General features: G+C 66.1%; 1 protein-coding gene across 8 annotated transcripts in view; it reads right to left on the reverse strand.

The window, feature by feature from the left end:
• Positions 1-38: 38 nt before the first annotated feature.
• The window catches only part of LOC123374192 (sodium-dependent proline transporter-like), a 38787-nt gene continuing 25736 nt past the window's right edge, over positions 39-13089 (reverse strand). For 6 of the 8 annotated variants that reach the window (XM_045023888.1, XM_045023881.1, XM_045023897.1 and 3 more), the window contains 13 exons: positions 11272-11420; positions 10540-10589; positions 9703-9841; positions 8725-8859; positions 8153-8256; positions 7543-7667; positions 4977-5089; positions 4219-4353; positions 3773-3872; positions 3039-3157; positions 2449-2622; positions 721-1773; positions 39-641 (listed from right to left, as the gene is read on the reverse strand). In XM_045023888.1, the coding sequence (XP_044879823.1) occupies positions 1636-1773; positions 2449-2622; positions 3039-3157; positions 3773-3872; positions 4219-4353; positions 4977-5089; positions 7543-7667; positions 8153-8256; positions 8725-8859; positions 9703-9841; positions 10540-10589; positions 11272-11420 (1481 nt within the window). In that variant the 3' untranslated portion in view covers positions 39-641; positions 721-1635. Of the gene's footprint in view, positions 666-720; positions 1774-2448; positions 2623-3038; positions 3158-3772; positions 3873-4218; positions 4354-4976; positions 5090-7542; positions 7668-8152; positions 8257-8724; positions 8860-9702; positions 9842-10539; positions 10590-11271; positions 11421-13089 lie in introns of all 8 variants that reach the window. The other 2 variants (XM_045023864.1, XM_045023854.1) reach the window with 2 other exon arrangements.

Genomic DNA, 13089 nt, shown 5'->3' on the forward strand with positions numbered 1-13089 from the left:
GCAACGGTCCCGTTCTGTTTGGGAATCACCGAGCCTTTATTTCTGCAGCAGAGAAATCCCAGCGGGCAGAGAGCCGGGGCCCCCAAACCCAGCCCCTTGGCAGGGCCGGCCCATGGAGAGACCCCCTCCCCCTGCACCTCACTGCCGGGACAAATCCTCGCCTCTGCCAGCCCTGCCAGCAGCAGCCGCCGCCCCCACACGTGGGCAGATCCCGTGGAGCAGGTGAGGGCCAGGTGCTTCCCAGCTGTGCACCATGAACCTGGTGCCGCCCCCAACCTGCTGGCCCCAAGTCCTCGCCCCTGGGGCAGGCTTGGGCTGTGACCCTGCCGGCCGCCCCCTGGCTGAGACCCTGGCAGGAGCCTAGTAGAGCCATGGCTGGGTTGGCTAATGGAGCAGTCGGCCTGAGTGCCCAAGCCAGAGGAGGGGAACCCAGGGACTAGACCTCGGGGGATTGGCAGGCGCGGAGCCAGAGGAGCCCCCACCACAACTCCCCCCCCACGTGCAGCCCCCAGGAGCCCGGCCAGCCCCCGGCACAGACACTAGTGCTGGGACAGCAGCAGCCCAGCCTCGCTTCAGCGCTGGGGAATCACTTCCTGCTGGGGGTGCAGCTGGGCAAGGAGCGCATGGCTCTGTCCACGCACCTCTCTGTCCACGTCCCGGGACACCTCTCTGTGCGTGCACCGCTCTGTCCACGCCCCGGGCGTCCCGCTGTGTGCGCACCTCTCTGTCCACGTCCCGGGACACCTCTCTGTGCGTGCACCGCTCTGTCCACGCCCCGGGCGCCCCGCTGTGTGCGCACCTCTCTGTCCACGTCCCGGGACACCTCTCTGTGCGTGCACCGCTCTGTCCACGCCCCGGGGCGCCGCTCTGTGTGTGCACCGCTCTGTCCACGTCCCGGGACACCTCTCTGTGCGTGCACCGCTCTGTCCACGCCCCGGGGCGCCGCTCTGTGCGTGCACCGCTCTGTCCACGCCCCGGGGCGCCGCTCTGTGCGTGCACTGCTCTGTCCACGCCCCGGGCGCCACTCTGTGCGTGCACCGCTCTGTCCACGCCCCGGGACACCTCTCTGTGCGTGCACCGCTCTGTCCACGCCCCGAGGCGCCGCTCTGTGTGTGCACCGCTCTGTCCACGCCCCGGGGCGCCGCTCTGTGTGTGCACCGCTCTGTCCACGCCCCGGGGTGCCGCTCTGTGTGTGCACCCCTCTGTCCACGCCCCGGGCGCCTCTCTGTGTGCGCACTTCCGCACCTCAGAGCGGCCCCATCTGGGCACCTCTGTCCATGCCCAGGGGGGCGCCTGCGCACCCACCTGGCCGCGTGCCCAGCTGCGCCAGGGGGCACGTGCAATCGATTCTCAAGTACAATCCTTTCCCTGTGGTTTTAAGAAGGTTCAGAGGCCAGGCCCCTCTTGCAAAGCGCCCAGCGGCTGGCTGGCCACAGCCCTGAGCAGAGTCCTGCCCTCCCCCGCTGGCACCGCTGCGGCTGGAGAGCAGCAGGTTCCAGCATCGTCTCCTGCAGGTGAGGGCCAGCTGCAGCCTCCAGCAGATCCAGGAGCACCGGCCCGCGGCCTCCGCCTGGGAGGCTGCCACACCAGAGCCAAGAGCAGCTGCCTGGAGCCCCCGTTCTGCTGCCCGGCCCCTCAGGCCTCGCTGCTCCCCTGGGGCGGGCTGGCGAAGTCGCTGTCCACCAGGTTGATGGTGTAGGGGACGTCGATGACCTCGGTGTGGGTGGTCGCCGTGCGCCAGGAGTTCAGGGGGTGGATGGCTTTCCGGAACCGCTGCAAGGAGGGCGGGGGTGAAACAGGTGCCAGGCCCAGCCCTCGGGGCAGGGGGGATGGTAGGGAGCCAGGCCCAGCCCTCGGGGCAGGGAGCCAGGCCCCAGGCCCAGCCCTCGGGGGTGGCGGGGGGTGGTGGTAGGGAGCCAGGCCCAGCCCTCGGGGGGAGTGGGGGGGGAGGCAGGCCCAGCCCTCGGGAGTGGCGGGGGGTGGTGGTAGGGAGCCAGGCCCAGCCCTCGGAGGGAGGGGGGATGGCAGGGAGCCAGGCCCAGCCCTCGGGGGTGGCGGGGGGTGGTGGTACGGAGCCAGGCCCAGCCCTCGGAGGGAGGGGGGGTTAGGGCGCCAGGCCCAGCCCTCGGGGGGAGTGAGGTCCAAGGACTCGCGGGGCAGGGGGCTGAGGCCCATGCCCGCTGGAGCGCGGCTGCAGCATTTGCCCGACGGCGGCAGGGGTGGGCCGCGGGGCTGGGGGCGGGAGCCCGAGCCCTGCCCAGGAAGGACAAAGCAGGGCCCAGCAGGGGCCCCAGGTAGTGAGATGGCAGGTTCCAGATCCCAGCATGCCCCACGCTGCAGGGTGACCCCCCACAGCCGGGAGCTCCCAGCTCCTTCCAGCCACACCCTGCCCTGCCCTGCCCTGCCCAGCCCGGGGGTCCCGGGGAGGGGGCTCGGCGCCGCACTCACGTCCGTCAGCGTCCCCGACTCCCTGCAGATGGCCACGAGCGCCCAGAGCGGGATCTGGATGCAGGTGACGGTGCCCATGCACACGCCCAGGGCCTTGCCCCAGCGCGGGTAGACGTAGGCGCCGTAGTGCAGGGACGTGTTGTACATCTCCAGGAAGATGTAGAAGAGGATGAACTGGAAGGGCAGATCCGAGCAGCCCGGTCAGACACCCGCAGCCCTTCCCCCGCCATCCACACCCACCTCTTGCAGCAAGGGGCCTGCCCACCCCCGCCCCAGGAGGTGCCCAGAGACCCGGGGGATGGGGCTCACGAAGGCTTCCAGAGCTTGGCCTATCTGACCTGTGCAGGCTGCAGCCACTAGGGGGCAGCGGTGCAGCACGGTGGAGTCTGGCATTGCCCCGGGGATGCCGAGGGGGTTACAGGCTGGGACACCAGGGGGCTGCACGGCCCCATCTGGCTGCCGGGTCAGGAAGGCCTGCGAGCAGCTCGGCTCCTCAGCACCAGAGTCGTCCCGGGCCGGGTGACGGAGGCAGGCTCTGCTCTTGCATCACGCAGCTGCCCCTTGCGCGTGGCGGCAGGGCCGGTACCTACCAGCAGCAGGCACGGCGTGATGAATACCCAGCATGCCTTGAAGTAGAGCACCAGCTTGCTGCACCAGGGCGGGCACCGGCAGATCATGTCAACGATGTCCCGGCAGAACTGGTTCACCCCTGAGGTGGGGACAAATGGGGGTTTAAAGAGGAGAACCTCCAGTGCCGTGGTCACCCCCTGTACCAGGCCTGGGGCGAGCTCCCCAGGGGCACACCAGCAGGGCTGCCCAGCGGAGGGAGCAAGTGGGGCAATTTGCCCCGGGCCCCGCAAGGGCCCCCACGAGAATCTAGTATTCTAGAGTATTGTAACTGTTTTTAATGGAAGGGGCCCCTGAAATTGCTTTGCCCCAGGCCCCCTGAATCCTCTGGGACGCCAGACCTCCCAGCGACCCCCGGGGGCTGCAGAGAGGGTGCTCGGTAGCTCCAAAAGAGGCGCTCTTTCCGGGTCAGCGGTTCCAGAAGGTGCTGCTGGTTTCTGGAGGAAGCACTGGGGTCCTGACCCTTGGCCGGAAACGTTCTGCCCTCCAGGGTGGAGATCAGCCAGGGGCCACGGCCCCCTCTGCATCCTGTACCAAGCACGCGGCTGATGCTTGAACAAGGTAGGGTGGTGTTGCTATGTGCTGTGAAGCAGCTGCCACGTCGTGCCCCAGAGGTGGCTGCATTTCCACGGTGGGCGAGGAGGGAGGTTAGTCCAACGCTCTAGGATGCGCCGAGCCCCGGGTTGGGGACACTCACCGTAGAAGAAGGCAATGCCAATGCACATGAAGAGGGTGATGATGATGAGGCCGAAGCTGGTGCTGTAGGCGTCGATGAGGGTGAACCAGTAAATGCCGCCCTGCAAGCGACAGTGCAGCGGGCACATGAACATGGGCCGGGCACAGGCGGGGAAACGCGCCCAGCGCCTGCCATGCTGGAGGGCAGCCTCTGTTCCCACGGACCCACGGGGGGCTTTGCTTGCCCAGCACGTGGCCAGCTGAGCCACATGCCCGGCCACCCGTCTCCAGCCCCAGTGCAGCACAGCCAGGTGAGCACCCCCCAGTACCCCCGTCTAGTGGGGAAGGCCCCGCCCCTGTGCCAAGCAGGCAGTCCTGGGCTCCTGCCCCGAGGTCGATGGCGTCTGTGGGCTGGAGACAATTCGGCCCCGACACCGGCTCCCCGTGGGGGGCTGAGCTCTGCCCTACCTCGGTGATGAGCAGCAGGCCCAGCAGGTAGAAGGTGAAGCACAGCGCGCCCAGGAAGAGGGTTTTCCGTCTCCACTCGCGCAGGGCCGGGAACTCGTCCAGCACGGCCGTGGTGATGCCCTCCATGTTCCCGAACTGGGGGAGAGACGGGGGTCAGGGCACCCCAGGCACCTGCCCGTGGGCACTGCGGGTCTCGGGACGTGCGCTCAGTGCCCCGGCACCCTGCCGAGTGTCTCCAGGACGCAGGGGAGCACCCCACACATCACGTGGGGCTAAGTGCAGAGGGAGCTGGAAAGGGTCACTCCTGACTGACTGTCCGACTCAGGGTGGCAAGGATCCCCCCGCCCACCCTCTCCAAGGAGCACCCATGCCCCTGCCCCACCGCATCCCCCTGCCCCACCCCTCCAAGGAGCACCCCCTGCCCCCTCTATAAAGGGCATGACAACGTGTCCTGGGGGAGGGTGCTGACACCGTCCCCCATGAACCCAGCTCTGCCAGAGAACGACCTCCTGGACCAGCAGGATTTGCAGATGCCGGGGTGAGCGGTGGACGCTGCTGGACCATGTGTCCAAGAGGCAGATGGACCAGACGGGCGGCCGCAGAAGCTTCTCTGCATCGCTAGGGGCCAGCTCGTCCCAGATCCACGGCCAGGAGGGCGACACCTCTGCGCTGCAGGGAGGTGAGGGCCCTAGAGGCCAGCGACCCCCAGCGATGGAGGGAAGGGGCGTGCGAGCGATGACCTGCCAGGTTATACCCACCAGGGTGTCTACTCCCAGCGTGAACATCATCAGGAAGAACAGGACCGACCAGAAGGCAGAGGCAGGCAGCAGAGCAAGGGCTTCTGGGTAGGCCACGAAAGCAAGCCCGGGACCTGCGGGGGAGGAGGAGAAATGGAGAACACGGCGTCCCGCAGCAGCACAGCCCTGCAACGTTCACTCCTGCCCAGCGGGTTTCTACCCCGGTCTAAGGATAAGGCCTTTGTCAGCAGCCACATCGTAACTAAAGCCTAAGGTCTTCGTCTGCTATCACCAGATAAACATAAGGTGGCTAAAGAAAACTCCGTTTGACAGCATCTGTCTGGCAAGAAATCACTTCTCAATAGTTGTGGTTGTGAAATCCCCGTTTCTGTACTGTTTGGTCATTACCGTCCCCACTGTTTATCTGTATGGTCTGCCTGGTTCTTTAATTGTTTCTGTCTGTTACATAATTAATTTACACCGAGCAAAATCAATCAGGGTGATGAGGGAGGATTGGTTGGAGAATTTTGTTACACGATGTTAGGATCGGTTAGTAACATTTTACTACAATGGTTGGTTAGGGTACAGCTAAAAAGGACTCGTTTCACTATAGAAACTCGGGTCCAAAAGGAAGTTCTTTGGGAGCCAACTCCAGGACACAGCCCCAAAGATCAGAGCTGCCAGACCTCAGCACCCTGCCAATGACGCCGTGTAGAGACTGGAGTCCCCCAGATGGACCTGATCCTGGCTGGCCATCAAGAAAAGTTCATGTCTGGTTTGGAGCGGTGACACCGTGTGTCGCGTGTGCAGCCCGGTTTTGGTGATTGGTAATAGATAGAGGTTATGTAGCGTATTACTGCGTAAGGCTCTTTCACTGGGAAAAGGTCCTGCACACCTGCAGAAGTAGTATACACCCAGAGCCCTGCGGATTGGGTCCGGGTGCGGGTACTTGCACAGGCCGGGTTAGTTACACCCGGAGCCCTGCGGATTGGGCCCAGGTGCGGGTCCTTGCATAGACCGGGTTAGTTACACACGGAGCCCTGCGGATCGGGTACAGGTGCGGGTCCTTACACGGACCGGGTGGTTAGTTACACCCGGAGCCCTGCGGACCGGGTCCGGGTGCGGGTCCTTGCATGGACCGGGTTAGTTACACACGGAGCCCTGCGGATCGGGTCTGGGTGCGGGTCCTTGCATGGACCGGGTTAGTTACACACGGAGCCCTGCGGATCGGGTACAGGTGCGGGTCCTTACACGGACCGGGTGGTTAGTTACACCCAGAGCCCTGCGGATTGGGCCCAGGTGCGGGTCCTTGCATAGACCAGGTTAGTTACACCCGGAGCCCTGCGGATCAGGTCCGGGTGCGGGTCCTTGCATGGACCGGGTTAGTTACACCCGGAGCCCTGCGGATCGGGTCCGGGTGCGGGTCCTTACACGGACTGGGTTAGTTACACCCGGAGCCCTGCGGATCGGGTCCGGGTGCGGGTCCTTACACAGACCGGGTGGTTAGTTACACCCGGAGCCCTGCGGACCGGGTCCGGGTGCGGGTCCTTGCATGGACCGGGTTAGTTACACACGGAGCCCTGCGGATCGGGTCTGGGTGCGGGTCCTTGCATGGACCGGGTTAGTTACACACGGAGCCCTGCGGATCGGGTCCGGGTGCGGGTCCTTGCATGGACCGGGTTAGTTACACCCGGAGCCCTGCGGATCGGGTCCGGGTGCGGGTCCTTACACGGACTGGGTTAGTTACACCCGGAGCCCTGCGGATCGGGTCCGGGTGCGGGTCCTTACACAGACCGGGTGGTTAGTTACACCCGGAGCCCTGCGGACCGGGTCCGGGTGCGGGTCCTTGCATGGACCGGGTTAGTTACACACGGAGCCCTGCGGATCGGGTCTGGGTGCGGGTCCTTGCATGGACCGGGTTAGTTACACACGGAGCCCTGCGGATCGGGTCCGGGTGCGGGTCCTTACACGGACCGGGTGGTTAGTTACACCCGGAGCCCTGCGGACCGGGTCCGGGTAGGAGCTTTTCACCTGGAGCCCTACGAACTGGGAAAAGGTGGGGTGCCCCAATGTGTGCATGTCACACCGGAGCAAGGGCAGCGCCAGCCAGTGACCAGGTCAGCGCCAGTGGCGGCCCTTGAAGGGAACGTGAGCCGGGGGCCGGGACGCCCTGTGCCGGGACACATTCGAGAAGGGTTGGGGTGAGGGCGGCGCATTAGACACTCCAGCAGTACCCTGCCGGGACACCCTGAGGGCAGGCTGCACCCCTCGCAGGGCTGGGCCTGAATCGTCCCCGGAGCCACCTCCCGCCCCGTCTCCCAAGGGTTAAAGGCCAAGTTTTAAACCCAGCTGCCCAAAGCTAAGCTCCTAAATCCAGGGCAAGGAGCCGCCCGATCCTCTGGGGGATGGAGTGAGGGCAGCTCCTGCTGGAGGCCCAGCTGGCCTGATCTGGGGAGGAATTGGCAGCAAGACACCCCCCACCCCCTCCGGGTGGGCACGGAATTCAGCTGGGGCGGGGCAGGATGGGAGGCAGGTGCTGAGCAGGATGGTTTCACCCAGGCAGGACAGACAGACAGCCCCCCCGTACCTGAATCGGCCACCTCCCCCACCGGCACTCTCTTCCTCCACGCCATGTGGCCCAGGATGGAGAAGATGGCGAATCCAGCGAAGAAGCTGGTGCAGCAGTTCCCGATGGCGATAACCAGGGTGTCCCTGTGGGCAGCAGAGCGGGAGGGGGAGGGGGGGAGGTTGTACGAGGAGTTGGCAGGAGCCTGGGCTGCCCCCCCCGGGCCCAGGCTCTCTGGCACAGAGACCGTCAAGCCTTTGGGATGAGACGTTCACACCATCAAGCAGCTCCCCATGGAGCCCAGGGGGTGGCAGAGCTGCCAAGGAGCTGGGATCCCGGCTCCCTGCCCCAGTGGTGGTAGCCCGCTGGCGTTCCCAGGCTCCCCTGTAGCTCGGCTGGCAGGACCGGGCATTCAGGAGCAGAAGGTCACAAGTTCCAGCTCTGGGACAAGAGTAGAGACCCAGGTGGCTCTGTAGTCATCATGGCAGCAAAGACACGCGCCTCCCCCTGCCCCCCCCCACACAGCTGGGCAGCCTCCCCTGCAGTACGTGTGTGGGGTCACTCGGGACCGCGCTGCCTCGGCCCCACCCGGCCTGGCCCAGAGCGCTCCCTGGCCCACTCGCCCGCTCACCTGATCACGTTGTTGTCAAACTTGTTGTAGGAGGCCATGGAGAGTAGCCCCCCGAAGCCAATGCCCAGCGAGTAGAAGATCTGTGAGGCAGCGTCGTTCCACACCTAGAGGGGGGGAAGCTGGTTGGGAGCCGGCTCCTTCCCCACCCTGAACATGCTCCTTGCGGGCCGCCGCGTCCCGCCGAGCGCAAAGCCGGGCCGCCGCCGCATCCCGCTGAGCGCAAAGCCGGGCCGCCGCCGACACCGCGTCCCACCACATCCCACCGCACCTACCGAGCGCAAAGTTGGGGCGCTGCATCCCGCCGAGTGCAAAGCCGGGGCGCCGTGTCCCGCCACCGCCACGTCCTGCCAAGCGCAAAGCCGTCCCGCCGCTGCCGCCACGCCCGCCGAGCGCAAAGCCGGGCCAACACTTGAGACCCGGCTTGACAAAGCCCTGGCTGGGATGATTTAGTTGGGTTTGGTCCTGCTTTGAGCAGGGGGTTGGACTAGATACCTCCTGAGGTCCCTTCCAACCCTGAGATTCTATGATTGTGTGGCGAGCAGGGGGGGTCTGAGGTGCCCATGGGGGGGTACCTGAGCGCTCTGTAGCCTGCTCCAGTCCGAGGAGAGGTAGAAGCGGACGCCCTCAATGGATCCCTCCAGCGTAGCTCCTCGGATGATGAGCACGATGAGGACCAGGTACGGGAACGTCGCTGTGAAATACACCACCTGCACGGGCACACCCCCAGCTGTAAACCCCCCCTCCATCCCCGCACGGGCACACCCCCGGCTGTAACCCCGCCCCCCTCCATCCCCGCATGGGCACACCCCCGGCAGCTGTAACCCCCCTCATCCCCCATCCCCGCACGGGCACACCCCCAGCTGTAAACCCCCCCCTCCATCCCCGCACGGGCACACCCCCAGCTGTAAACCCCCCCCTCCATCCCCGCACGGGCACACCCCCAGCTGTAAACCCCCCCTCCATCCCCGCATGGGCACACCCCCAGCTGTAAACCCCCCCCTCCATCCCCGCACGGGCACCCCCCCTTCTGTAAACCCCCCCCTCCATCCCCGCTCGGGCACACCCCCGGCTGTAACCCCCCCCTCCATCCCCGCACGGGCACACCCCCAGCTGTAACCCCCCCTCCATCCCCGCACGGGCACACCCCCGGCGGCTGTAACCCCCCCCACCCCCCATCCCCGCACGGGCACACCCCCGGCTGTAACCCCCCCCCCCCATCCCCGCACGGGCACACCCCCGGCTGTAACCCCCCCCTCCATCCCCGCACGGGCACACCCCCGGCGGCTGTAACCCCCCCCTCCATCCCCGCACGGGCACACCCCCGGAGGCTGTAACCCCCCCTCCATCCCCGCACGGGCAAACCCCCGGCTGTAACCCCCCCCCTCCATCCCCGCACGGGCACACCCCCGGCGGCTGTAACCCCCCCCATCCCCCATCCCCGCACGGGCACACCCCCGGCGGCTGTAACACCCCCCTCCATCCCTGGCACGCTGCACCCGCCAGCCCCCCACTAGCTAGCAAATCCCGGCCACGCCCTGCCCTGCCCTCACCTTGCCCGAGCTGCGGATCCCCTTTAACATGCACAGGAAGATGACGATCCAGGCGACCAACAAGCATATGGCGAGCGGCCACCTCACCGGGCCCGGGTCGTGGAGGCCGGAGCTGTGCGTGACCCCCAGCACCTGCTCGCTGCATGGCACAAGCGCAGGTTAGAGACACGTGGAACCAGCCTGCACTGAACACAGGGTGTCGCGGCCCCCCCCCCGGACCAGAATGGGGGTTAAATCCTGCCACTGTGCCCACTACCAGATCCCTTTGCCCCCTCCTGGCTTCACACCTGCCTCCTACTTTGGCAAGAGCTTCCCACCCGCCAGCCAGCCCCTCCCGCTCATGACACAGGCCTACATGGGGCAGGCCAGTCCCACTACCCCCACAGCCAGTTTGCCAGCACTGGGGCTCTAGCGCCTTGGGGCAGGGACCTGGGCTCCGTGTGCGCTGTCAAGGGTGACACTGACAACACGGAGACATGACGATATTGCAGGGGATGCTTCCTCCGAACCCGGCCTGGAGAGGAGCTTACGGCTTCAACCCCAGTGCCAGGAGAGGGGCTATTCTCTCGTGCATTGTGCGCCCTGCGACAGTGAGTTCCACAGCTCCACGCAGGGGGAGTCCCTTGATGCAACTGGTTTTCCCCGCCAGGGAGTCCTGACTGCAGCGCCCCCTGGTGTCGAGAGGGGAGCTGGCAGAGGCAGACCCCGAGTGAGCGGAGGTGGGAGAGGCTCCCGCAGGAGCGCAGGGGGAGAGCGCCAGGCAGGCTGAGACCTGCAGCGAGCGGGGAAGGGCGGTGAATCAGTCTCAAACACAAACACCGTAACGCAGCCACTCACTTCCAGAAGGCCTCGCTGGCACTGAACCGACTGGCGTTTCCTGATGCATTCTGCAAGAGACAGAGCGGGCGGGTCACCGGCTCCGCATCCCTACGCCGGCCGCCCCCAGGCAGAAGCTTCCTCCCTGTTCCTTGCCCCACGGCACAGAGAGGCAGGCTCCCCAGAGAGCTCACGGCCCCCAGCAGCCCTGGCCTGACCGCTTGCTGCTGCCCCGCATCTGTGGGCACTGGGTCAGGCCCAGCGTTTGCTAAAGGCACATCCGGTGGCCTCTTGGTTTGGCCTCTGCCCTGCATATCACAGCCTGCTCCTCCTCTTCCCTCACCCGCCCTGGGGCTGGGGGGGGGGGGAGACCCCCTCTGGCCAGGTGAGGAACAGGGCTGAGTAGCTCCTGTAGGCGGCTCCATCTCCTCTGTAGCCAGGACCCAGCCTGCACCCCGGGGTGGGGTTTCTGCAGGATACTGCTTGGGGGGGGGGGTCACCTGCACCTCCCCAAACGGCAGGAGGCCCCAGAGGGAACAGCAGCATCCTCACACTATGGCTGGCTGGCCCCACCTCCTACGGTAGCCGTGCCCGGGACCCAACAGCCGCACATACAGATACCCCCTCCTAGCCCACCCACAGCAGCACGAGGAGCAGCCGAGTGTTTTAAGCAGCGCCAGCCAAGCTGCCTAGCTGAGGGGACTAGCCCAGCCCGCCCCAGTGGAGCAGCCGTCCGGGAGGAAAGCGACAGACCTGGCAGAGGGGGGCGTTCTGCGGAGCCTCGCACGACCAGGGCAGGGGGCTCTGGAAGGACGTGCCCAGGTAGTAGAAAGTCCAGGCGATGATGACGTTATAATAGAGCGACACCAGCGAGGAGACGAGCAGCATGCCCACGCCGATCCCTGCAGGGGAGGAAGGTGCAGCTGACGCCGGCCCTGCTCGCTCACTACCCCCGCGGGCATGGGCAGGGATCGAAGCCGGGCCCGTCGGCATTCACAGCCAGCACGTGTGCTGTACGGCAGTGACGCCATTGGGCCCGTCGCTGAGCAGGGCCCCCTGCGCTCCGCGGGCACAGGAGAGAGACGCTCACACGTCAATCACGAGACAACAGGTGGATGGAGACAGGCTGGGGGTGCACGAGCCAAGAGGCCACGTGTCTGAGCTGCACTAAGAGCGCGAGGTTGTGGGGAACTGGTCACTGCACGCTACCAACGATGGGAGGCGGCACGTGCTGCGGGGAGCACCCCTCAGACCGCGGCCATGACCGCAGGCTGCGCGAGGCGCTGGCCACACACAACGGCACGTCTCCTAGGCTGCTGAGAGGGAGCGAAACAGAAGCAGGCAGAGCGGCAGCGCAGCGGATCTGGGGGTCCCCCGCCAGCGCGGGCGGCTGGGAGAAGACCCGTCTGCAGCTACAGAGCGTTCAGATCTAAACACCGCTGCATGCGGGAACGAGACAAGGCCCCCCGGGCACTCTGGTCCCCCCAGGTCTCTCCAGCGAGTCTGCAGGCTCTGTGCCCAGCGATCCTGGGGGCAGCGTTCTCCCAGCCCGATCCATCTCTTGTCGGGAGGTTCAGCCCATCAGCCCACATCCCCTTCCTTTCCCTGGCTCCCTCACTGGCTGGTACCTTCATGTCTCATCCAAATCTCTCCTCCCCAGGCAGGCTTCCCGCCCTCACACAGGGCAGGTGCGTCCAGCACTGCTAGCTATGGCGTCCATAGAGACAGCCCAGCACCCTACTCGGGCAGGTGTGCTCAGGCTGTCAGCCCGCATTGGGCCACAGGGTGACCTGCCTGCTCCTGGGCAGAGCTGGAAGCTCTAGGGCCGAACCCCCCAGGAGAGGGAGCAGGGGACACACACGGCTGAGCTCAGGCGGTTTGAGTGGTGCTGGGCGTCTCTCCCTCCCACGCTGGCACTGAACGGCGTGGGGCTGGAGCAAGGACCTGCTGCCCAGCGGTGTATCAAGGTGGACGTCTGCGGGGACGATCGAGGGAGAGTTTTGCTCCGTGGGCTCAGAGCCTCAGCACGCTAAGCGTCCCCACCCCGTCCCACTCCCAAGGGTCTGGCGGGGGAAGAGCTGGAGACGGTCGACAGCCTGGCTGAGCACCACCGCTCTGCTTGGGAACCATCCGCTGCGGAGAAGGCCGACGGCGCCGGAGACCTCCAGCACTTTACAGTCATGAGAGGGAAGGACGCGCTCACTGCTAATGCACAGGGCAGGAAGTCAGGAGCCCGGGCTCTGCGCCCGGCCCTGCCAGTCACTTGTGGGACCTGACGTTCCCAGGTGCCCATAGCCCGGTGGATTTCAGTGGGGGCTGCCGTGCTGGGTACATCGGGGAGGTCAGGCCAAGCCATTGGTCTCTCTGGGCAATGGAGACAACAGCTGCTCCTCCCAGGGGGCCGTGAGGGCAGATTCTTTAGTGCTTTGAATGGGGGAGGAGAGGAGAGGCTGGGTTTTGTGTTACAGCCTATGGGGCAGGCTGCTGAGAGCTGGGGGTCTCGGAGAGGGCTGCAGTGAGGGGAGGGCGCCGACCTTGCGAAGCAGCTCAAGGAGGCATTTCCTGGCGCTT

The sequence above is a fragment of the Mauremys mutica genome, chromosome 1 (assembly GCF_020497125.1).
Source record: "Mauremys mutica isolate MM-2020 ecotype Southern chromosome 1, ASM2049712v1, whole genome shotgun sequence".
NCBI lineage: Eukaryota > Metazoa > Chordata > Testudines > Geoemydidae > Mauremys > Mauremys mutica.